Raw genomic sequence first — 26,797 nt, forward strand, 5'->3', positions numbered from 1 at the left:
CCTCCACGAGAGGGTAGAGCTCCAGAAACGCAATGCTCCATCCCCCGCCATGCCAATGTGTCGGCCATTCTTTGGCACACCACCAACCCTGCCAGTACAGACCGAAACCGCCCACCCCCGCAGCATCCGACGAGATGGTCACGTCCCAGTCCCAGTCCTCCATGGCACCATGGGCACACCATTTAAATGCTCCAGGAAAGCCCGCCACATGCGCAGTTCCTCCTTTGTCCCTGCGGACAAACGGAGGTGGTGGTGCGGCAACGTGAGCCCGGATAATGCCAGCCCCAGTTGCCTGCAGAATATACGCCCTGCCCGCACGACGCGACACGCGAAATTCAGATGCCCCAACAAATCCTGAACCTCCGCACAGTCACCTTCGGCTTACGCAACATGCCGTCCACCAATGCCAGCATAAGTACCTTCTTCTCTTCCGGCAGGCGTGCTTCCATGGCCACGGAGTCTAATTCTATGCCCAGAAATGACAGCACCGTGCTGGGACCCTGCGTCCTCTCTGGCTGGTTCCGTAAAACCGTCCAGCTGCTGGCAGTCCGCCGAACCGGGCCGTCCCACCAGGAAGAAGTCATCCAGGTAGTGCGTCACCGTCACATTACCAGTGTACCAGGAAAAAACCCACTGCAAGAAGGTACTGAAGCGTTCAAACAGTGGGCACAAGATCGAGCACCCCATGGGCAATGCCTTATCCACAAAGATCTCCCCATCAAATTGGATCCCCAACAGCGGATGATCCTCCGGATGGACAGGCAGCAGCCGGAATGCTGACTTAATGTCGCATTTTGCAATGAGGGCTCCTTCCCCCACCGACGCCACTAACTGCCGCGCCACATCAACCGACGAGTAAGACACCGATGACAATTCCGCCGAGATGTAGTCGTTTACCGACCCCCTTCCAGCCACGACGGGTGCTGAATCAGGCAAAATTGCCTGGGCTCCCTCTTTGGCACCACGCCGATAGGGGAGATGATCAAATTCTGGAGGGGTGCTTCCCGAAAGGGGCCTGCCATCCGCCCCTCCTGCACCTCCTTGAACAATTTATCTCGCACCATCGCCATGTGTGTATTAACCGATATCAGGTTCTCCTTCCAATGAGCGATCCGCGGCCATTCGTAACCCAAACGGAAAACCTCCCAGAAACCCCGATGCACGCTCACATCGTCGGACCGCAGATACGACGCTAGGAGGGTCTCCAGCCTGTCCAGCCTAACCGGTGTATGAGCCTTTCCCCACAGTCCCTGACCCCCCTTTTCCTCCTCGACTCCCTGTCTGTGCTCCGGCCGCCGCGGGCTGCTGAGCCTGTGTAGTCCCCCCTCCCCCAGCAGCGTACCACCGGGTGGCACTTCCCGCTCTTCGAGCACTCGTGTCGGAATCGACAATACTGCCTGCCGCACATGCCTTTGTTGTAGTCCCAGCAGGCCCCGACGGCAGCGGTCTTGTCGCCTCCATCCTGACCCACCCCCCAACGGGTGGAGCGGGCCTGAAATGGCCGTGGGACCAGCGGTAAGCCGCTTGGCATGTATACAGTCCTACCAAACTTTGCATCCCCCATCGTCTGGTGGTAGAGATCTGCGTCGATCTCGCCTCACTTCACGTCCGGGTCTCCCTCCAGTCGAGCCCGGAACTCCTCGTCATAATGGGACGATGCATAGCCCCCAATGAGACCTGTGCCCTCTGTATCACATCCATATACTTGAAAAGTGCGACTGCCCGCTCCGGGTACTTCTCACAGTACACTCTGGCGGATATCAAAAACCCCACCGACCAATTCCCAATAGTCAAAGGCACCTTCGGCCACTTCGCCAGCTCTTGCTCCCCTTCCTTCGACCCCTCTTTCGCCATCAGTTCGCGATGCAGGAGCTTCAAAATGTCAACATAGTCCACTTTCCAAATCTTCTCCTTGGTGGCCAAGTAGAGGTGCACCCTCAAGGGTTTTGTGACGTCCGTGTATGGCATCTTCCACATCGGTATTTGGTGACTTTCTTTCCCTACCGCCCCCCCTTTGTCCTCCTGTGCTGGCGTCAAGTTCTTGACTCCCTCCCCGGCGCTTAGCGCATCTGGTCCCACCCCCGTGTCCTTCACGTACGTCCCTCTACTCAAGTGCAACCCCTCCCCACCTCCCTAGGCATCGGTGCCCACGGACACCCTATCCCGGGGAGCACTGCCTGACCCACTCCTCACCCCGCCCCCTTCCTTACCTGGCGTCAAGGTTGGGATCCGCACTGGATCCCGGCGTCTAACCAGTGGAGCAGGGGGGCCGTCACTCTCTTCGCTCGTGTACTCTCCTCTCGGCAACTCCTTGGGGCCTGTAACGCACTATGAACACCATTACTGCATTCCCCTCGGTTCCGCCCCTACCTCCCCCCCCTTCAATTCCCCTTATTCTGTGCTGTCCTCATCGTAATCCAACTGAGGCCCATCCGCATTCCAGCCATGCCCCAGATCACCCTCCATGGGCTCCACTCTACTGAGCTCAGCCTTCTCCCTGCAAGTGTGCCACAGCTTGTTCAAATCAACACTTTTCCGTCTACTCTCTTTCACCGCAGTCTCAAGGTCCCAATCAGCCCTGCCAGACCTTCTCCCCCCTCCCCCGGCGGCCGTGATGACCCTTCGGGGTGGGGCTGGCGGGGACCTACCACCCCACCACTCGTACTGCTCCAGCGTCCGGTCCCTCGTGGGACTGCGGCCGCCCGTACTAAGCAGAGCTGACCCATCCTCTTGGTGGATTGGAGCCGCATGCTGCTCTCCCGAGCACCTCACCACCCGCTCCTGTTGAGAGAAATAGGTGAAGTCCAGCATGCCGGGGTTAAACAGAACCCACCCCCCCAGTACCTCCAATGCCCCCCCACATCCCCCTACCACACCATGCAGAATGACCCCCCTGCTGCACCGGGGTATCGCACCCCACCCCCGCTCCCATCCCCCGTCCCGCCAACTCTGTCCCCTATATGCCCCCTCCCCCTCCTCCTCCCCTACGCTCCACGCCAGCGATTCCACCTCCCGCCAGACCGACCACCCCCCACCCTGCCCCCACCTCCTAGCCCCAAGGGCTCCACCCTCCACCCCCTTCGTGGGTCCCCCACCACCCCCTGCCCCCCCACCACCCCCTGCCCCCCCCATCTGTCCCAGCTCCCCCAGGTGCCCCGGCCCGCTCCCCACACTCCTCCACTCCAACTCACCCTCAGAGTCCCCAGCAGATGAGCCCTCCCCATCACACCCAGACTCTCGCTCACTGGGACCCACCCCACCCCGATGACCCCAGCTGCACCCCATTCCCCACCACCCCAACCCCCCCAGGCACACCAGCAACACTGCCGCACCCCACACCCTGCCCACCATCCCCAACTCCTGCTCCGAATCCTCAATCAATAGTGGGGATGCCCCTCCAACGTTCTCTGGTACACAGGTGCCTTCCCCCTCCCCCACTGGGCCCCTAGGCTGTATCACCGGCTTTTTGCCCCACCCCCAACCACTGCGCACCACTCCCACCCTCCCGCTCCAGGCCAACCGCCGTTGCCAAAAAACTAAAGCCCCAGGACACCTCCCACCGGCTGCTGGGTCACTGCCACCAAAATGGTGGACAGTCACCCAAAATGTCCGGTTATGTACTCCCCCAGCTCAAGATTAGCCCAAACCCAGCCCAGGAGAAGCCCAATACCAGCCCAACCAGCCCAAGGGAATTTCGAGTAAGCTAACCAGCCCACTGTGGTGCTGGCTTCCGTTCCCCCCCCCCCGGGCCAAAATCACTGGGAGTGCCAGGCCTCCCGCTGGTGTGCCGCCCCTCCCAAGGCCCTAATGTAGACACTCAGATAAGGAGGGAATGACTCGAGTTGTGAAGGCTCTGATGGTGTACAGGTGCAAATCAAGATCACCTGCAAAACAAAGCCTCAAAGACTTGGATAGAGGCACCTACACACTGACCACTTGACCTAGCTAAGTTCTTGAAGTGAGGGTTTCTCGTCTTCTTGTAATCTGCTACCCCCTCACACCCAGGGAGGTACACAGCTGGCTGTTCCCTTACCATCATCCATCCACTCTCCATTGTTGGGGAATACATTTCCAGTGCCATATATTTGCTGTCTGATACAATGGAGGGCTATGGTCCTCTAAAAAATAGCACACAGGTCAGGGATGATTACCCAGTAGCTCATTACAGTATTTTTCCCGAACAGTGGTGGCCACTTACTTTCAAGACTTTAATCCATTGCAGTCACTTCATAAGATACCACATCTTACCCCTAGGGCTCAGCCTCCCCAAATGCTTGTAATGACCCCATTCTAGACCACCGGCCTGGGTTGAGAGGCTATCAATGGCAGTAGCCAGAAGCCCAGACCACTTCCTAAACTTTACAGTTAGCCTTCTACCCATATTTGAGCTCATGACCTTCAGTTAGACTCTAACGTAGATCTTACTTGATTTCTTTTCAGGTTATGCCTCCCACTTTTCTCCCATATCTAGCTCCCTGGCACAGTCCTTCCATATAATTCCTTTGCCTCCAGGGAATTTCCTGGCTCCCTTTTGTTTTGGATTTTAGGTGTCTTCACCTCTACAGATGGTGACATCATCACCATAACTGAGAGTTGATTTCAATACGGGGAACCAGACCCTTCCCATGGTACCAAACTTCCTTTTAGACCCCAAGACACCTTTTCCTTCATAGATGGAAAGTTTTCATCAATCTTTGAATTGGCCCTGACTGGGAAATGGCATCAAAAGAATGTGTATTCACAATTTTGATAGGAAAAAAAGCTGCCATATACAATCTGAAAGATATGGTTCGATCATGAGTGGCAGTTCATACTTATGACATAGTCTCTGTGCAACATGTGCCAAGTTGTATAGCTAGTTTAAGCAGTGAAGTCTAAAAGACTCCTTCACCGATCTCGACTTTCACCAACATTGGCTCATCACCTATAGACATTGGGGGTGCATGATTGTGGCACCCAGCCCATTCCTTGAAAGAAAAGTACTAATGGATGTTGGCAATACCAATTGGGAGGTACTTCAAGATATTATAGGTGATAATCGCTGATAGATCCATAGAGACTTGCCCACCCAAAAGAGATAACATACAGCTTCTTGGTATGCAGGCATTGGTCCCAATCATGCAGTGACTATTTTCTCACCTTTTCCTCTCTTAGTATCTGACCTGACCAATATTGTTGGGTGCTTTCTGTTCATGCTATAAAAGTACTATGGAATGGTGTCTGAACATTATGAATAGGCACTTTCTAATATAAACTCCTATCTAGAAGTAGCTACTTTAAGACCACATTATAACCTTGCTCAAGGAGAAAAAAAGGCCATTATTGTTGTCACAAGCTCCATGGGCAGCCTGAAAGGCATTAGCAAGGGGGGCAAGGCCATCTCTAAGAAACACTAGAGACTGGAACAGACTGACTTGGAACAATCCATCAAGCCATTGACGTAACAATATTTCACCCATTGATACCAACAGAAGCGAACTGGAGAAACCCAAATTGGTTCTGAACTCCTTTACACTATGAGAGTTGAATATGGTTGGTACCTTTGTACCAAACTTTGTAAGTTTGAGGGAAGACATTATGAACCAGGAAACAATGCAGGAAGATTGTTGGCTGCCCAGTTTCAATAGAGGCAATTGGTGACAACAATCCTCACAATTTATGATAATCAAGGACACTTTGAGGATCTTCCAGGGGATATCCAAAACACCTTTGGAGAATACTACAGAGATCTTTACAGCTCAGAGGCACAGGATACTCTAGTGGAGGAGGAGAGGTTATTTACCAGATTTCAACTCTCAAGCCTGTCACAGAATAACAGGGTTGCCTTAGATGGTGAAATATCAAAAGATGAAATCTGTGCTGCCAGTTCCAATCTGCCTTCCATCAAAACTACAGGGGGTAGGGCCTTCCTGGGCACATTTTGCAAATGGAAAAAGGCACTGATGGTTCATATTCTGTATGAGGCCTACGAGGAAGCGGATAACTCAGGCACCTTATCCCCAATCTTCAATAAGCATAGATTGTGGTGATTCCTAAACCTTGTAAGGATACCCTGTATTGTCCTAGCTACCACTCTATATCCCCCACAAATATTGACGTTAAAATCTAGGAAAATATTTTCAGTAATATCCTTATGATGATGATCCTAAGGTATGCAGTCTTTATGCTGCAGGACGTTACAATGCAGTTAAGTACCACACAGGCCCCTTTTGGTACTTTACCCTGTTGCACTTTGCCATGTATTTTTTTTTTATTAAAGAAGCATTATGTCATTCTAAAAATAATAAAAATAATGGAGTTTAGAGGTAAAGGAAGGTAAAGTGTTTCTAGGGTTTAGAGAATAGTAGAGACAAAGAAAGTTAATGTCTTTTTGGGTTGAGGGGCGTGCAGAGGTAAAGGGAGATACGTTTTTTTTTTAGGATTCATAGGCAGGTGAAGAGAAATAAGGGATTTCTAGAGTTCAGATAGAGGAGATATAAAGGGTTAGGGCTTTTTGAGTTCAATGGATAGAGGGTTCAGTGGTAGGTAGAGGCAAAGGGAGGAAAGAGGTTTTAGACATTCATGGAAGGGTAGAAGTAAAGAAAGCAACAGTTTTTTTAAGGTTCAGGGGTGGGTAGAGGTAAAGACCGCCAAAGGGTGAGGTGCAGCCTAGGTCAAATGCTGGCCTGGTAAAGCTGTATCAGCTGGTAGAGGATGGTATGCTTAAGCCATTCTGAACTTTAAAAACTGAATTTAACTTTAATGAAATACAACAGTGTTGATATGTGAAACTTACACACTTCCTCAAGAACAAGTTAAGAATTGCTTACACTCCGGTTTTAGCCTGTTGGGGCCGCTACAGGGCCACTACAAAGGGGTGATGGTGGGATAGTATACAGTACTTGTATCTTTATACTGTAGAGGAACATCTCTGTCTCTTGTGACAAGGAATCCTAAGACAGGAACATGCTGTGGATGACTGATGTTGATCCTGGCACTCTGTACTTGAAGAACATAGAAACCTTCTCAGGGGGTCTCACTGATACTTTGTCCTTTTAAACCAACAAAGAAGAAATTGGCACAGAAGCTGAAATATAAAAAGAATGCATTTATTCACCTCAGATGAGAGAGACTACGTCACACAGAAGTCTTAGCAACTGAATGAGGCAGTCTAAAGAGTATAGAAAACTGGGGCCTTATATATGCTTAGGATCACATAGTCAGCATAAGACCAAGGGCAGTCCTGGCTCATGTAAGCATGCACAATGCCTAATATGGACTTGCAAGATCTGCTTGCTCAACAAAGTGGGAGGAGAGTTACTTCTCCATACAGCAGCAAAAATAGCATGACAGTTATACTAGCGAAGCAGGTGCATCCTACTAGCTAGGCCCTTCTGAGCATGTGCAAGGCTCTGAAGAGGGAAACAGCACATGGCGAGCACATGGCTACCTAAAATGGCTGCCGAAATACAAAATGGCTTTCAGCTCATGCTAACAAATCCCTGCAATATTTAACAGATGGTCCTCTTAGCATGAGCTAACGACATTCCGAAGATCGAGTAGGAACACAGAAAATATTTGCACATTGGACTTTACCAATGCTAACCAGAGTTAAAGTGCTTGTGCTCACTCCCCTAAACATGGTTTAACCCCAATGGCGCTGCGCGCGTTTTTGTCCTGTGCGGGCGATTTAAATAGTGGGCGGGATTCGGACGGCCCTCTTCCGTCCTCCGTACACGCCCACCGTGATGCATGACGGCCCCCGGAGGTTAATTGGTTTACACCTGATTGCCATATTTAATTTACTATTTAATCCCTTGTACCATGGTATACCATATACTCAGGGACTGTACATTAAATGCAACCAGTGGGCCTACAGCATTTATTATACCACCCACTAGTACTTTAAAACATACACCAGGCCTGCCATTGCAGCCTAGCCTTAAAGCAGTTTTAAACTGCCAAGCTGCCATGTAGTTTTGGCAATAAATATCCTTTGCCAGGCCTTAAACTTCCTTTTTATCATGTATAAGTCACCCCTAAGGTAGGCCGTTGGTGGTCCATAGGCCATGATGCTGTGTAAATAAAAGTTTGGACATGTATTTTTACGTTTAACATGCCCTAGTAACGAAAAACTCCTAAATTCATTTTACACTACTGGGAGGCCTACACCTCTCATAGGATAACATTGAGGATTCCTTATTATGTTTAATAAACTGTAATTTCCAATTTGGAGTAGGTAGCTATTTTATGCTTGCTGTGTTTGGAATAGTATTCAGGGATCCTATTTAATGGTAAAATCGGGTTTTTGATTACAATTTTGAAAATAACACTTTTATGAAGTTTCAAAAATAACAATTGATGGACAAAATGCTGAACAAAGTGAAACATTCACCCCAGTACAGACACCCAGGCCTAAATCCATCATTTTTTGCTCCCCATGTCATTCCAGCTTAAACCCAGCCATATTCAAATCAGTCTTGAACCTGCTCCCCTTGGAAACAGTCAAGCCTGAATTGCCAGGCCACGTTCTCCCTGGACAAGAAATAATCATCCTGGGACCGGTATCGGGGCATCACCCCTCATCAGCCAGGCTAGCTTGATTCCATTGGCATGGAGAACATGGGACCCACGCCTCGGCACATTGGCATTTTCCTGTCCTTTTGTGCCCACAGCCTGCCTTTGGTCACATGACTGTGTGCAATTGACTTTTAGACTTTGAGAATTCCTCCCAGAGACCCATATAATAGAGGTATTAAGTGTGACTCAATGGGCCATCTGCTGGCAGGATGGAGGTGTACCTGGGCCCAGCCCCACATGTAACTGAAGAGGGTGTGCACTGCTGCCACACAAAGGGCTTAACAATCACTCACTGGCAGCCAGCTTGGCGCCAGGTCAGGCAAGTCAGAAAATTCCATGCACTTCAAGGCCACTATCTAGAAACTTCTCCCATCTTTCAGGCCGGGGCACCATGGTAAAAAAGTAGGAGCTCTGACATCAACTCTATAGCAAACTTCTACACCTGTATATAGTCTGCCAGGAAGAAGAGCTGTTATACTGCTGAAAGGACGGTCACTCTGCTGGACTGCTGCTCTGAAGGACAGCACCCCTGCTTACTGACCTGCTGCCTGCTGCCCTATTACCCTGGTGAGAAGGATTAGACATACATCTCGTCTGCCCAGAACCCAAAGCGACTCCAAGGGCTAGTTGGCTGGCCTCCTGATCTGAAACCTCAGGGACTCACCAGGCTTTAAACAACTTTGCCTCCGCACCTGGACTCTGCAATCTATGAGTCTACCCTGTCAAGTGGTGCATCCCCAGTCCTGAACCCTTGGAAGTGGGTTTAAGGTGCCATTGCATCTCCTCTGCTGCGTGGTACATCCCTGAGCAGAACAGATGCATCACAGCTGCTGCTTGGATCGGAATTGCTGCAGAGACCCACATCACATCACAGCCTGCCACTGCATCGGAACCACTGCTGCATGAGCCATCCTACACACAATGCCTCGTATCTCTCATTGACGGTAGCCTCAACAACAATGCCAGACTCCACATTACTGTTTTGCAGCTTCTATGAATCAACGCATTGCCCTGACTGTGCAACACATTCTCAACAGTGGAGTTTGCAAAACAACCCCTCATCAGCAGGCTCTTCAATGATCAAGCAGGACCTTGCACCACAATCTCGTTTCAGTTGCACCACACATCTTCAATACGGATCCTCGCAGCACTCTGCAAACAAGGATTTGAGGTACTCTATTCAGCGGGCCGAACTGGGTACCTGTAGCTGGCCCACACTCCATTGCATTCCACCTGAATTTGTGACTTTGTACTGGTCTGGCACAACCAGATATCCACAGTGGCAGAGACCCCACACATCCGCAGAACCGGAGCAGGCGGAAAAGCCTTATCCTACGTCACAGCAAAGGCCTGGAACAAGCTCCCAGTCAACATCAGACGCTCCCCTACTCTGCATACCTTCATGAAGAGCCTCAAGACCTGGCTCTTTGACTGAATCGGAGCTGCACCCCCTCCCAGCGCCTTAAGACCTTCACGGATGAGTAGCGTGTTTTATAACATCTGATTAATTGATTGATTGGCGCTTTGTGGCACTATTTTAACTAAAATATTTAAAATTAAACATTCCTGGTTCTGCTAATTGTGTTTTTGTTGTTTTGGTCTTTTTTTTATTTAAAACTAAACTAAACTGGTTGGGGATCCTTTGGTGGTATGCTTTCAAAGTGCAACTGTTTGACGGGTTACACAAATACCTTACACATTGCCTCTGAGTTAAGCCTGACGCTTTATGCCAAGCTAATCGAGAGTTGAGCACAGGTTAATTTATGGTTGCTTGTGACATTTTGCCCTGAGAAGAGTTGTGGTTGCTGCTTGACCAGAGCTCAAACCCTAGCCAACCGACAAACCAATTTGTCATCTTATCTAAAATCACACAGTAATGAACTCCGAGAGACCCAATTAAAATTCAGCTATTACAATACTTTACAAACTTGGTATTCAGCTCCTTCCATGTTTCGTAGAGCAAAACTGACAAATGAGTCCCACTGTTGGAGGTGTGTGCAGCCTGTTACCTGATCCATGTCCTGTAGTCATGCTTGCAACTAGACCTTAACTGGAAGCCCATATGGGACTTGCTAGCTGGTTCTGACACTTTCGCCCTAACTCCCTGAAGCAAGCTGTACATATTTCAAACGTCTCTGACAAGACAGGAATATACTAACATTACTGTCATTGGTAACTAGTGGTGCTCAACAATGTTTGCATATGGAGAAAATGGTGGATGCCCACTAAACCCACACATTGGAGAATGCTGTTGGAAATATACAAAATTGACTTAACAAATCGTACAATCGTTACAAGATCAAATGTCTTTTTTTCTCGAAGTAGGCATGATCTTTCTGAGAGACAGGACAAAGACTTGATCTCAACATTGCAGGGTTATTTTTTGCAACATCGTCATATCCTCATTCCTACTGTATGACTGGTCACATGTCTGTAGAAAACTAGGCCACCCTAAACCTCCTTTGATTAAACGGGGTTCTAAAGGTGTATGGGGGGATATTTCTTTCCGAATGCAAACCAGGATGCCATTGTGTCAATGACCTTTTATGATACACTTTGCCTGTTTATTCGTTCTTCTTGCACTTGGTTCTGTTAGATCACAGCAGTGGCTGCTGGATGCTGGTATGGACAATTTGAGCAGTGTTGGGTCATGAACAATTTGATGACATTTCATGTGTTGTTACCATTATGTATCATTTTTCCTTGTCAACGTCATAACAAAGAAATAGTCAAACTAAAACAAAATCAAGAAAAACAATTGTTAGGTTGAGGTACAATGTGAATCACTAAAAATAGATGTGTACTTGTCACTATACTGATAGTGTTCTTCTTGAACAGGCTGTGAACTCAACCATATGAACCCCACCTCTGTATCAGATGAATCCACGGACTCCCTTTGGTCCTTTGCCCAGGGCCGGCTTTAGGGCAGTGCGACCGGTGCGGCCGCACTTGGCGCTGACCTGTGGAGGGGGTGCTGACCTCAGGGGGGGCGCTGTATTTAGCAATAACTTATTATTGTAGAGATGAGGGGTACTTTTACCCTGTGGTAGTGAGACGATCCAGGGAGGCGGTCGTTGGGACCCCACAAATGATTGTTGCACCAGTTACACCAGCACTAAAGCCAGCCCTGCCTGTGCCCCTGTAAGGCAAAGGAAAGCAAAATCCCAATTGAAAAAAGAATGATAGAGGTGACAGCAAGGTGAATGTGTTCCTGATATGTCCGTGGCAATGAGCTCACCACTTGACCACACCAAGACTGCAAACATAACTTGCTATGACTAGGCCTTGGTTTAACAACAGGAAGAGATGAGGTGCTGGCTTTCTGTATCCAAGAACGCAAAAAATGTTTTGCTTTTATCACTGGTTCTTCATTATGCTTGGATTTTAAATTATCTGGGTATTTATTTTATTTTATTTATTTTAATTTCTTCTATAGGGCAGGAATCAATCCCGTAAGGGTATCTCCGCGCTTTGCTAACTGTAGAGTTATCAGATAGAGCATCCTAGGAAGTTATATGGACAGAAATGCATCTTGATAGAGAAGGGTTTTTAATGTCTTTCTGAAGGACAAGTAGTTGGTGGTTGTTCTTACATCGATGGGAAGTTTGTTCCACAGGGCAGGTCCAACTGAGGAGAAGGCTTGGTCTCCTTGTCTAGATTTCTTTGTAGCAGGGGGTTTTAAAAGGGCTTGGTTGCTTGAGCGGAGAGACCTACTGGGCTGATACAGCTCCAGGGATTGAGATAAATATTTAGGACTTGCTCCATAAAGGCATTTGTGAACCGTGCAGCAGATTTTGAAGTTGATGCGCTGCCGTATGGGAAGCCAATGCAGTTCTTTCAGCAGGGGCTTAGAGGGAGTCCTGGCTGGTGCACCCATGACCAGTCTTGCTGCCGTATTCTGGACTACCTGCAAACGACCTACTGCATCTGCATTTGCTAATGTCAGCAGGCCGTTACAGTAGTCCAGGCGACTGGTCACCAAGGCCTGTACAAGTGTCTTTCTATAGGTGGCAGGGAGATATGGGAAGACACGTCTAAGTAGGCCAATGGTGTGGAAACACAACCCTGCGATGTAGTTGGTGTGTTCCTTCAGGGTCAGCTTTTGGTCCAACTTCACCCCAAGGTTTTTTACATGCGGTTTGGATGTAGGTACTGGGCCGAGATCTATTGGCCACCAGTCAGGGGACCAAAGGATGCTTGCCTTGCCAAAGAGCATGACCTCTGTTTTTGTCACACTGCATTGGAGGCAGTTCACCGCCATCCAGTGTGACACCGCCCTCATACCCTCAGCAAAGTTCTCCTTGACTTTGGGGCCAAGGGAGCTGAAAGGGTAGAGGAGCTGGGTGTCATCAGCGTAGGAAACCGGTATAAACCCATATTTCCGCACAATCTCAGCAAGGGGGGCCACATAAACATTGAACAATGTAGGGCTAAGGCATGAGCCCTGTGGCACCCCCTTCGTGAGCACCCTTGAGATGGAGCGAAAGGGGCCCAGGCTGATAGATTGCGATCTCCCGGAGAGGAAACTCTCCAACCATGATAGTGCTAAGCCTCCAAATCCTACTCCCTGCAAACGGCTGAGAAGGATGTTATGGGACACGGTATCAAAGGCTGCGGACAGGTCCAACAGCACTAGAATCATGGAACCACCTCTATCTTGTGACATTTTGATCTGATCTGTCACAGAGAGAAGGGCCGATTCAGTGCTGTGGTTGGGCCTGAACCCAGATTGAGATTTGTCCAGGCCCCCTGTCGCCTCGATAAAGCTGGAAAGGGTGGTGTTAACGTGTTTCTCTGCCAATTTGCTGATGAAAGGAAGGAGAGAAATCGGGCGGAGGTTGGAGAGTTCTGACCAGGGCAAGGTGGAATTTTTACGTATGGGGTTTACTACCGCTTCCTTCCAGGCTAGTGGAAGTTGACCCTCGGTAAAGGAGAGATTGAGCAATTTCTGAATAGGGGGACCTAATATCTCGTTTAGAGGGGAGATAAGTTTGGCGGGTATCAGGTCAGTAGGAGAGCCAGTCTTTATTTGGTTGATGAGTGTGGTCAGGTCCTTGATGGTTATTTCTGGGATGACCTGAAGAGTTTTTCCAGAGGTCAACATTGGAGAAATTTCAGGGACCTCAGTTTCCAAGGGATCTGAGACTACAGTGATTTTTTTGTATATCCCTTCTATTTTGTCCTCAAAGAACTGAGATATTTCGTCACATAGAACTTGGGTGAAGGTGTCTGGCCTCTCACACACTTCAGGGTTGGTAAAGGTCTGAATGATTTTAAATAGCTCTCTTGTAGAGTTGCCCGCCTCTGCAATTTGGGTGGTGAGGCTTGTTTTTCTTGCTTTTTTAAAATTTTTGTAATAGGAGGTCATAGCCTCCAAGTATCGGCTCTTATCTTCCCCATTGCCTGTCCGTCTCCAAAGTTTTTCCAATTTTCTGCATCTCTGCTTTTCTGTTTTAAGGGCCTCAGTATACCATGCTTCCCTTTTAGCTATGGTGGGTTTTTTCACATTTTTCTGAGGGGCCAGAGTGTCAATAGCTGTCATCAGTGTGGAGTTAAACTTGGAGAGAGCAGTATCGATGTTATCAGAATTGGAGAGTATAGGCTGTTCCCATGTTTGAGTAAGCTTAGCAAAAGTAATTTTATGCCATGGTCTACGTTTAGTGGACTGAGTGGCCAGGCGATTTATGGGATTGGATAAGTGTGGTATAGAGAAATCTATCATTTTATGGTCAGACCAATTAATGTGCTTAGGGGGATGGCAGTAGACGTTGGGATGGGTAGTAAGGATCAGGTCCAGGGTGTGACCACCCGAGTGAGACCTCCATTCCTTTTTATCAATGTCTCCTGACTTTTTCTGTCCTCTTTTCCATGCAATCTGTGGAAATCCTCATTGCTCTTATGATCTGCACCTCTTTCACAACTGTGGTTACTGAACCTGATCTCATTGTTCTGGATTCTCTAGTGAGTTCTAAGTCTTTTCTGCTTGTTTGGTTTGCTTCTAACATGCCTGGATGGTGTATTACTCAGCCTCAGCTGGAGTGGGGAAGTAGCACTTATGAAATAGAAAGGTAGAGGGTGGTAGTGGACCTATGTGCACCTCATCACATAAAGCCTCTCTTTGCCCTTCCCTGCATTGGCAAAGTGGACACATGAAAATAGGAGAAAAAGTCTGCATTTGTCTGAAAAGTGTCAGCTCATGGGCTATTTTAAAAGAGACGACTGGAAGGCCGGAAACCACCAAGGAAGGCGGGGATACTTATCTTTGCAGGGCCTCTACATTAGTGGTCATGGACCGAAATGAGGAGACATTTTTGCTGTGAGAAATACTCTCTTAAGGATTCAATAGCTAAAACATTCGCCTCTATGGTAGAGTGTCTATGCCCATGGGGAAATATTTCCCTGCTAATAATAAAATAATATAGTATATGTATAATCATTTGATCTTTCCTGACCATCTTCAAACATATGAGGCACCTGCCTGTAAATAAAAGTGGAGGGAGCAAAAATGCAGCAACACAACACCCGTTGAGAGAAGATAACATGCAATGCCTGTTAGGAGGCTACGAAAATGCTTTTGGAAGATGCTTTTACAGAAAAGGAGAACGAATAAAGGACTGTCTTACATTCAGCCGCGGTGCGTCCATTGGGGCGTAGGGGCGTAGCCCCACTAGCCCACATGGACCCGCGGCTGTGCAAGGAAGTTATATTTCATTTTATTAATCCTCATGTGCAGGCCGTCAGGAATCCGGGCAGCACCCGGCGTATCCGGGAATCGGGGAGTGCTCGGGCCTCGGGGGAGTGCTCAGCGGCAGGGGGGCTGGACTGCTGTGCAGCTTGAGTTGAGTGACAGTCCACGTCACTCAGCTGCAGCAGCAGAGGTGTCCCGAGGCTCGAGTGCGCAAGTGACGCTTGGGCTGAAACTAGCCCAAGCATGCGCATTGTTATTCTCCTGCTAGCGAGTCTCCAGGCCGCCAGGGGGGTGCTGGGTTTAACCAGGCAGGCGACAGCCCCCGGCGATAGAAAGGGCGACAGGGCGAGCACGCAGTGTGCCCCCCTACACCAGGATTGGCCAGTCAAGGCGCATTTACGTATGTGCGTCCGTGTGTATAGTCCTCTGGGTCGATACACAAAAGCGAAATGAAAGCACACAGCCACGCATCTTTCTCGTTTTAGCGGCCCAGAACTCAGCAGCTGAAAGCCGTGCTCAAAGGCGGCTGCACGCCGGTACGTTCGTGTTTTTATTTGATGTGTGGAGACGTGAAAACCATAAAGCTCCGAACACATGTGCATTGACTCAGCTGCAAACGCCCGTCTGTTTGCGGAAACGGGTCGGATGCTCAGTTGAAACGCATTCGAATTCAGCCGCCGAAGACAGATGTAAAATCGTGTCGACAGGTAAGCCCGGCACACTCACACCCCCTCAAATCAACGCCAGGCTCGAATTAAGGAGACAGGTCGACATGTATACCGAAAATACCTCAGGCACACGCAAGAGAACATGTTTGTCTGTCCGTGTATGAAACACTCGAGAAGGCGGGAGGAATGCAGAGTAGTGCAGCCAGGGGTCAGCCAACTTTCGCACAGCGCCTCTGTCCCTCCAACCCCCTAAATGCAGCGGCTTTTCGGTGCGCAACCCCAGAGTGTGTTCTTTCAGACGTGGCATTGTATATGTGAGCAGTTTTTACCCCGCTCGACATATGTGTTTATGAGGGTGCAGCAATGCTGACCACAGACCAAATGTACATACAGCTCGCCTCCAAGTGATGTGGAGAGAGAATTAATGACGTGGCACAGGGGAGCTGCACGGGGATGTCTCACTTTCGAGAGGGCTAAACTGATTAGAAAATAGATCATGTTCATTGTCCCTTGTCTCTTTCACTTATCCTCCGGCCTTCTGTCGTGCTGTGTATTTGTTACACACTTTCTTCAGGAAAGTAGTGGCAGGGGAGAGGGAAGGGTTATTGGTGAAGTGGCACACAGGGAGCTTTGGCAACACCGAGGGTGGGCATGGCAGACAAAGGTAGGGTGGGGAAAACGGGAGGTAGGGAAAACGGGAGGAAGGGTGGGGAAAACGGGAAGGGGGACCAGGACACACACGGGGTGGGTTTTTTACACACTGGATGAATATGTTACATACCATGTGTTACACACATGGTATTTGAAGTGCACGACGGGTGAGGTGGAAAGTTTACGTACAGGGAAATGGTTCACACACGGTGTGGATGGGTTACACGGATTATGAGTGAGTTATGCTGAAGGTGGGTGGGTTACATCTCGGGTATCTCAAAGTTCAGAGTTTGGGTTAAACAGGGTGGGTATGTTGCCCTCATGGGATATGGGTTGCACATAGTTTATGCTCTTGGGCACAGGATGGCTTAAAAATAAGGTAAATGATATACATTCATGTTGGTCGAGCTTACACACACTTAGAGGATGGTTTAGAGGGTGGTTTACTTAGAGAGTGAGCAGATTACGTAGTGAGTGGCTGAATTACGACAAGACCTACTGTGTTGCGCCGATAATTGACGTGGGTGTCACACACATGATTAGTAGGGTACAAACATGTTGGACTAGGTGCACAGCAAGCATGGTGGATGGGTTACCAGGGAGAGCCTTATAGATTTATAGACAGTGGTTGAGTTAACTAAAGGGCGCATTGGTTGCATACAGGATGGATGATTGCATACTTCTTTGGTGGATTAGGAAGGGAATGGATGCTTCCCTTGCAGGGTTAGTGGATCAAAAACAGTCTGAAATGGGTAATGAAAAAGGTTGCGGGACTACACACGAGTGTACCAGGTACACACATAGAGTGTGGGTTACACAAAGTATGAGTAGGCTGCCCCGTCTCTTTCTGTCTCACTCGCTGAAACGGTGCTTCGATCCCTGGTGAAATGGATCCAAAAAACAAAGAACAACTTTTGTTGTGATGCCTGTTGTACAGTCTGTAATGTTATGCTGTATTTCTTGTGTTCTGCATTATATAGTGGTGTTGTATTGGCCTGTTGTTCTAAGGTAATGCTTGTGTGCCATTTTGATTTGTTGCCATCACTGCATTATCACTGCATCCATTATACTATTAACCCTACCAATTCACTCTCATATCACACTATCTCCACTAACACCCCACTTCACAGCTGTACTAAAAACTTCCATCAATGCATTAGTAATGATACCCCACACCACCAGGCTACCAACTTCGAGCTCCTTTATCACCCTCACCACTACCCGTCCTGCTAAGTGTTGTGCATCACAGGTTGGTGTAACGCATTTTAGCGCCTGTACTACCTCACTAAAATGCTGTGACAGGTTGAAGAGCCCTGTGTGAATTATTCGAGGTGCTGCAGCTCAGCGCTGCCGTACAGTCATCACTTACTAATCTCTGCTGTTTGTGGTATCTGAGGTAGTTGCAAGAGTGTGAGCTCGGCCCAGGACCAAGGTTGCCATGAATACCAAGTCATCGGAGTATGTGCCAGCTTCTTTACTTTATGTCTGGCACACAGATATAATAACAGGGATACAGTAACAGAGGCAAGCCAGGTTCTCATGTCAGAGGTACAGTAACAGAGGCAAGACAGGTTCTCATGTGGCAGAAGGCAATGTTAGTCTCTGTAATTGTGGTGTTCAGAAAAAATGCACATCAATCCTTGGCCTCTCTGCAGAGAGCCAAGAGTAGCTGTCACATGTGTGCTAATTGTAATCGATTTCTTATTTTTAGCTCTTTCCATGCACTGTAATCTTGGTTTTACTTGCAAAAAGTGTCACTTTTAAGTGTTATACATTTGGTCGTTGAATGTCACAGGAACAGCACAATTTAGTACCCAGCCTTACACGTCACAGAAACGCAATATTTATGTGCATTTAACACTATATACTTTGTGTGCCCTAACTTTATCAACATGGAGTGAAGCTTGTAGAAATAAAGATCAGACACCTTAATTGTAATCCCGGACTATGCATACTAAACTGAGTAAGCTCTTCTACATCAAACCTCTTACTAGTTTATGTGGAACAGATTAAGTAGCACTTTCACTGCAGGGTCTTTCAGTTCTAATATTAAATTTTAAATATGTGGAATTGAATGTCAGTTACACAGCGGAATAGCGTGGGTTGGTTGCTAGCGCCAGGGTCAGGGCAAGTATTCTTTCACTTTTCGTTAAAAAATTTGCGCCTCTAAAAATGCCCCTAAGAATTTTACGCAAGCCCCCAGGGCAACTGCCTCTCTGCGCCCCCCACCCACCCCCTAACGCTGCACCACACGTACATATCCAAATTGACTTTACCCTCAGAACAGGAAACTACACTAAGATATAGGTTTCATAAATTAGTACAGAGAATATAGTTTTTTAATACCACTATTAATGGTAATGAGAAATGTTTTCGCATTGATAACCTTTCATACGATTAAGTGTCTAATGTGTTATTTTGCTAACTTCTGAATCCCATATTAATTTAAACCATCTGTCTTCCTGGCAAAGATCTTTATAAGGCAGAATTTTACCAGCACTGTTTGCTCCTCCTTTCTTATCCGTCTCAGTGCAGTGCTGGATGAACAATGTGCTTCTGCATTTACCAAAGCAGGCCTTCTACCTTCTAGTTTGCAGCTACTTACACCCTCACATGGTTTCTGTGACCTCAAAGCTAACATTTCATACCATCGTTGCATTGTGTGTATTAGTCAGACAGTATACAGTAGAGAGTGTGCATGCATAACACAGGATGTCCTTCTTATACGTAGACTCTGGTCAGTATGCAGGTCAAGGTTTAAACCTTTTTATATGTGTGACCTGTGATCAGTTCACAGTCAAGCAATGTACACTTTCATAAATATGTCTTGTGGTCAGGGAACTGTTCTAGGACTGGATGTTTTGATAGATGTAATGTGTTGCAAATGTGCAGATCTGTTACTGGAAAAGTGGAGAAGTGTGGCTCACTGGTTAGAGCAGGCAGACCCTGAAGCAGAAGTCAGACCCGGGACCAGGGTTCAATTCCCGACGTGGCAGTGTCTTGAGCTCAAATGTCCACGGACTCGATAATTCTCGCTTCGGTGCCTGACCTAATCATGGGTTCACACTCTGCAACTCTGGGCATTAAGCTTGCTTAATCTCCACAATGGCCCCCCGCGGCGGGATGCCTGGCTTTCACCTTGGGGATACCCTGTAGGGGCTATCTCACAGGGAAAAGCCAGGACGGGTTCCCAAGGCAAGCGCTTAGAGACCCCTGGGTGATAAGCTCTATATAAATCCAAAATACAATACAATACAAAATCTCAAACACGTGGCCTGTGGTCAGTGCCAATAAAGGAGTAAAACCTTTTTATTTGTGTGACTTATGCTCAATGTGTGGGTCTCAGATTGGACCTTTTCATATCTGTCACTTGTAGTCAGTCTGCAGGTCTCAGACTGGACCTATCATACATGTGACTTCAGGACCATGTGCAGTCCAAAGACTTGATAATTTCACATATGTGGCTTATAGTTTGCATGTAGGACAAACAATGGACGGTTTGATATACATGATTTATGGTCTGTGTGCAGGCCGAAGACTAGACCCTTCATGGCACATTCCCACCATAACTATGGCCTCAGCGCCTATTGTGAATGCTGCCGTCTTTGCTGTTCTCTGTTGATTTGGAATTTAGTGGAGTTTCTTGTTCTCTTGAGGAGAGTAGTCTTACTGGATAGCGGTTGGCATGATGGACCCGATTAACGTATTGCCCGGTGATTGACTATGTTGGAGGAGGTGGTGGCTAAATCCTCCTACTGGTGTCTGTGTTCACCAGCCTCCCTGTCTGGCTTTGCTATTCCTTGCTCCATGCAGTTGTTTCTGAATTTGTAAAGGCTGTTTCCCAACTGCTGTGCAACTTCTGCTACTCTTAGAGCTGAGATTTTCATGAAAGTCTTATAGTCTGAATTCAGCAGCGTAATAGGACGGAATGTATGAAGCTCTGTGGTTATACTGAATAAGCAGCTACCTATGTTATGCCATCTATTAATGTAATAACTGCACTTTCACAATTGCTTTATTAACCTTCCTGGTTTCTCAAATGTGCTTGAAAATGCACGATTTTTCTTCTTTTTTTTCAAAATTTTCTTGGGGGGGGTTATCCCCCCAAACCCCCCTTTTGGGGTTCGAGCTCGCTCGCTGCGCTCGCTCGCTACGGTGCTGTATGCAAATCACTTTGCGCCCCACCACTTTCAAATGTCACCCACCGCCCCTGCTTACATTATGGAGGAATGAGGGGAACCATCTCTAGCGGGACCCACCAGACCCTCCTGTTCAATCCATCTGAACAAAATGTGGGCAGTCAAGTCTAATGTGCCGAACACATTGAGCTAAAGAGGCAAGTGGGAAAGTATAAGAACATTCAACACAGAAACTAAAGCAGGCTCTCTCCCTAAACCTAGTCAGAAACCTATTTGATTAATGTGTAGTAAATGTTCTCTTCCAGACTGTACAGCCAAACAAACTGAAGAGATACAAGTTCAAAAGTGAAAGGTATTAAAACGTTTAGACCCAAGTTTAAAGAACAACTGAAAATTAAAACACTCACTTGTTCATACATGAGTTTTGCAGTGAATGCTGAGTTTCTCCCTGACATTTGTTGCTCAGTAATTTGTGTGCGGGAATAGGAGCGCAGTCTGAAAACTAAACTGAAAGTAGTGTCAGTATTTGTGAATCTGAGCATGCGCACACGTGTGCTTCCTGCATTATTTACCCTCATACTTCCTGATGCCTCTAGCACCCTAGAATTGTGCACGCTCCTTTGTCGTTATTTTCTTCTTAACTTCTGTGAATGCTCTGAGCTAGCATTAGTAACGAGAGCAGGACATGATAAAGCCACATCCAAGTACTGTAAACATTATAAATAGGCAAGCTTTAAACCTGGCAGCACCGCACACATTGCCCAAATTCTGTGTTGTACTATGTTTAATAAAGGCGATGAGACACAAACGTGAAAATAAACGAATAACGGAACACGGAGGGGGGAGGGGGGCGAGGACATTGACTGAGTGAACTTGACCCTTTTTTTTGGCAGTGTGAACATCATCCTCGTCATGAACTCTTTAAGAGTGGCAGCCTTTGTATAGTACTCAATAAAACTATCTTGCCTGTGTGGGCACTAGAGAGAACACGCTGCTTACCTGCCCACTAGCTCTGCAGCTGAACTTGCTCACTGCATCTGATGCCCTGTTAACCATGGAATCAGGCTTCATGTGAGCATGCTTTGTATGTCTGCACCTCTAGTGTCACCGAGCATGAGCATTTGTATAGTCTTTTGCCATTGCATATGCGCAGTAGTGTTACACTTGAGGGATAGAGATACATAAGTGCAGTACAGAGGTAGCCCTTCCATGCACATGCATTGTAATATCCTGCACATGTGGTCCCGCTCAACACATGCCAAAGAGTTGCGTCTTTGGGAAGTTCACACACACATTCTGTGTGCTGCCTATGTCCTCACTCAATTCATGGCGTAGTCAGTGCTGATCTGCTGTTTAATTGTGCTGGAGGAACAGAACAGCAGAATGTAATAGGTATCCCGCTTTACGAGAGTAATGCAGAATTACTAAATTCCTCCAATTCTGCCAAATGTGATGCAGCGCGCGCAATAAAATTCGTTTTATTTATTTGCATACTTACATCCATTAGGCCATAATCTGGAGTTTACTACCCTCCCACCCTGCACCTCCCTTGCCCTGCGTCACCGCCAGACAGTACTCCCCCAGGAGCGGCACAGATGCTTTGCACAGGGGAAGTAAATTCTGCCTTATTGGTTTTAGGTAGAGAGGGGTTCTGTGGGATTGTTTGCAGTAGTAAGCACAGGGACTGCTGCAAAAGTGGTAAGGTTTCCCCTTGTAACCTTTTCCCTATTAGTTAGAGAGGGGCCGGAATTCACCACAACCCACAGGCAAATAACACATAAATATAGCTATCCTGAGCACCCTCTTCAGAAACCACTAAGACCTGTGGGAGACAGAAGAAAGAGTGCACCCGCTGTTGAGAACTGTGGGAGACTGAAGCTGGCCCTGCTACCCCTTTTGTCTGGTTCAAAAAGTGGACTTCAAGGGTCAATTGGCTGACCTCTTCTTAAGCTACAAGGACCCAAATAACTGCCAGAAGCTCTTCTCCTGGAGAGCCCAGCTTACCAGTTCCAAATGGACCTGCATTTGCCTGCTGGCTGCTTCTGCTGGAGTTAGTGTTGACCTTGAATTGGGCTTCCTGAGGTCATGTTAACCTTGCCTGTGTCAAAGTGTACTCCGCCTAACATTCCTGAAAAACATGAGGCCAAGAAAGAGTCTGACTACAAAGTCCTACTGAGGACCAGGACCAATTCTGATTGACCAAGGTGCATTGCCTCTGGGCCAAAGATTCCCTCCTGAGGTTTTCCGCAGCAGCAAATCCATTTCAGCGAGACCTTGTGTAGAGGGCATTCCGCCTCAAGAAGCCATGTCCAGCTACAGATTGCAGTCTTCTCTAAGTCAGAATGAAGAAATGTTCACTGGCACCGGTACAAAAGTATTCAGACTTAGCTGGACCTTGCTTGGGTGTAAATTTTGAATTCCTCCCACATGAAGCTTCCTTGACAAAAGTCAACAGCTTCACCGAGACCTCTCCTGATCGCTCTACAGCCTCATGGAACCTTTCTCAGTCACAGCCTGCTGCCTTGCCCTGCTGATGACTTTTGATTTCCATTTCATAGACTAGCCAGAAGTAAAAGTTTTTGACTTAGATGAACCCGGTTTCTGTATTGAATCTGCACTTCATTACCTTCAGCCTTAAAACACACCTAGCGCAACCAGATTTTTGGGGTACATTTTTTTTATGTTTAAAAATTCATATCTCCAGCTTGCTTTATCGGATCTTTTTTGTTGTGGTGTCATTTTGTTCACTAAAGTGTTTTTTATATTCATAAATTGGAGTGGGAATGTTATAGTGATGTGTTTTGGACTTTTTATTTACTGTTTTGATACTTCTAAATGTTTTACACATTTTCTCAATTTAAGCCTCTCTGCTGTGCACCATATTTAAGAGGCGTTGAGCTCAGGTTTCAATTATTGAAGCCTCTACTGGACTGAACAAGAAAAGTGAAATTATTAATTGTGGGAAATTGCCATCCACCTCAACTAATAATACACTTTCTCACAGATACTATCATGAATGTCCTTAATTTTACTACTGAAGTATGAAAGAAGATTATTGCACAAGGATTAAAGGCCTAATTTATACTTTTATTGGTAGCCCGGGTCCATCTGCGTGGCAGATTTTCCACTCACCACCTTAACTCGAATACCATTATACGTTTTAAGAGATCTCCACTGACTCGGTGAATATCTCTGTGCCTTTGGAGAAATTGCTGTCATGGTACCTCAAGTTTTGTGAGTGACTTTCTATTTCAGGCAGCTACTCACCAAAACAACATGATTTGGAAAAACAAAACATTAATTACCCTGAAACGCTAGGAGTTTTCTCACAGATTCTGGGTTAAGTGTTTCTATTTCCTGCTGTTCAGAACCAACCTTTTTTGCTGGCAGTCCCAAATCGAAAAAAAAATCCTTCAGACGTCTAATTAAAATAGTGTGGAAGGTCTCATATATCTACACTGACGGGCCAACTCTGTTTTGCCCTTGTGTGCGTTTTTACGACCTCGGAGCAATTGAGAGCAGTGCAGTTGGGTTCTTGGCAGTTTGTCTGACTCTTAATAGGGAAGCAGTCTGTCAGTTTATTGGACAAGGTACTCCACTACGTTTGTGATGGAGTACTGGCTCTAAATGGGTCCCAAAGACTGTGAAAACTGCTGATTTCATGTTGTCAGGATTGGGAGGTTTTGACACAAGTTGAAATAAAGTTTAGGGAATTTGCAGCAAGAGTGAAAGTCACTTAGGAAAGAGGATTTGGCATTGAAGAGACATCACTTATATTTTTAGGTGTGACCAAAAATTATGGAGCTGTGATTTGCAAGAGGAGAATAACATTCCATTGGGGAAACTGTTCAATTTACGTTATTTATGCACATTCTTGGCACTATAATTTCATCCATGTGGATACAAATGGCACACACACCTTCTGGATCACAGTAAACCCCAAATGCATGACTACTCAAATTTAAAGTCAACTGTATCCTTTCATTTGTTGCTCAGTGCTTCCCTATTGGTGGGCACTCCTTACGCATAGTTCCTATGGTTTCTAACAAATCCAGTCATTATATTTAGTTTTGACCATTCCACTAAATAATACACGGTAAACAATAATATATTAATCGACACAAATAAAATGCTTAAAAATGTAAGAAGCGCATTTTAAGATGTATCCACAATCAGGCAGACATTTCTGTTTTCCTAATTCCTAGTTGAAGACCTAATTGAATGAAAAACATTAAATAAAACATCAACAAATGTATTGACTAAAAGATTTGTTTAAAAGATCTGTGCAGTATCTTTTAAACTTGTTTTTTTCTAAGCCCTACTACTGCAAAAAGTATTTACATATGTCGATGCAGTTTTCTGCAACCTGCCACTGTATAAATGTCACTTTACAAACAGAAAATGACTGCAAACACGCCAGTGTTATTATTTTACTAGGTTACCCTCATAGAAATGCTGATTACAGAATAATGCTTAGAGGCGCTAATGACTTATTTTTTACATACTAATGTTTTTATGTTTCTGTCTACATATGAAATATTACAGTGTTCCTATTTCTCTTTTTTGTTTGCAGTTAAACTATAGAGACTGTGAAAAAGTTGTGAAAAAGAACAGCATTAATGGCCAGCGATTTCTGGTAAGCTTTTTGATAGATTTCTAAATGCAAGCTGCAATTGCAATTTTATCTCGTGTTCATTTATTCTCTTACACAGGTATCGGCTTACTCCCCGTGTAGGACGATTGATTTACAATTATATGTTCTCCATCAGTGGCTTTGTAATCCGTGTCTGGTCTCTTTGTGTGTTGATCCTACTGCGCAAAGCATCGTTCGTTACTTACACCTGACTCCAGCTCGAGAGACACCATCCATGCAATGTCATGCATTTTTTTTTGCAGAGAATTTCCATCTGCTAATGGTAAAAATATTAAAATTCCAGGCCTAACAGTTTTGATTATTTTTCCTTGTGTAATTCTTTGTTCATTCTGAAACTGCACATTAGAATGTAGCAGGGTGGGGTGGGGGGTTGAGGGGCGTCTGTATCAGGCGGCTCTCAAAGCGAGATATGAGCAAGCCAACAAATGCATAGAGAGTAGAGTAGACCCATGGGCCTGGTTTGGCACTTAGGGGCCCATTAAGATGTCGGTCGGATTGCCCCCGCCAGGCTGCCGGTAGCCAATCCGCCCACCATCTTCACCTAAATGACCCCGCCATATTAGGATGGCGGGGGGACCGCGGCGGACGGAAAGACCGTCTACCGCTTTTCCGCCCCGGTGGCCTTGCGACCGGTGCGGAAAAGGTCCAATATGGTGGCAGTGTCTAATAGACACTGCCAGCCATATTAACATGGGCTTTTTTAGATGCCTTTCCGTAGCGGCGATGCCGCCACGGAAAGGCATGCAGTCTTCACTTTGGGAGCCCCTGTGGGCCCCCAGAGTGAAGGAGAGGTGGGGGTGCACACAGAGGGTACCTGTGGTACCCCCCTGCATTTGCATAAACAAAGTGGCAGGCACCGCGCGGTGCCTGTAGCTTTGTTTATGCAAATGCATACGTGCATTTTTAGCATTGTGGCGGACGGTGCTGAGAGCACCGCCAGCAACAATGCTAAAAATGCAGGATGAACCCGCCACAGTGGTGGGTGCATCCTAATACCCCCCACGGGAGACCCGCCCTTATGGCGGGGACCCCCAAAGAATCAACATGGGAACTGGCCTTTAGGAGAATTGGCAAGTACATCATGTAACAGGGTTCATTTAAACAGATAAGAAGGCTCATAAAATATGTTTTTTAAATACCTGCTAGTTTTTAATCTAGTGCACAATGGTTTATATCTGCCTCGAGTGGTGTTTATTAAAATGAAAGTGAAGTGAAGAGTAACAACATTCACAAAATGTTCCCGGCTGAATGCCCTGAGAACGTTGACATGAGTAAGCCAAAAAGTATTCTTTTTATAATGCGCACTGTATTGTTATAGTTTATGAAGTGACAGTAGAATCTTTAAACCCATACTGATGTCAGCAAGTGGGGCTTTCGTACACCACACGCTATGAACTGAGTTACTTCAGGATGGTTCCGAAATCGACAGTCAAGGAAA

At 46.7% G+C, this 26,797-nt stretch overlaps 1 protein-coding gene across 6 annotated transcripts in view; it reads left to right on the forward strand.

Moving 5' to 3' along the window:
- Window positions 1–26,797, forward strand: part of LCP2 (lymphocyte cytosolic protein 2) — a 622,000-nt gene that overhangs the window by 69,054 nt on the left and 526,149 nt on the right. For 5 of the 6 annotated variants that reach the window (XM_086951712.1, XM_086951709.1, XM_086951711.1 and 2 more), the window contains exon 2: window positions 25,279–25,341. In XM_086951712.1, coding sequence (XP_086807838.1) covers window positions 25,279–25,341 — 63 coding nt within the window. Of the gene's footprint in view, window positions 1–15,574; window positions 15,955–25,278; window positions 25,342–26,797 lie in introns of those variants that run through there. The other variant, XM_086951715.1, reaches the window with a different exon arrangement.

This window comes from Lissotriton vulgaris, unplaced genomic scaffold, assembly GCF_964263255.1.
Source record: "Lissotriton vulgaris unplaced genomic scaffold, aLisVul1.2 SCAFFOLD_1103, whole genome shotgun sequence".
NCBI classification, from domain to species: Eukaryota; Metazoa; Chordata; class Amphibia; order Caudata; family Salamandridae; genus Lissotriton; species Lissotriton vulgaris.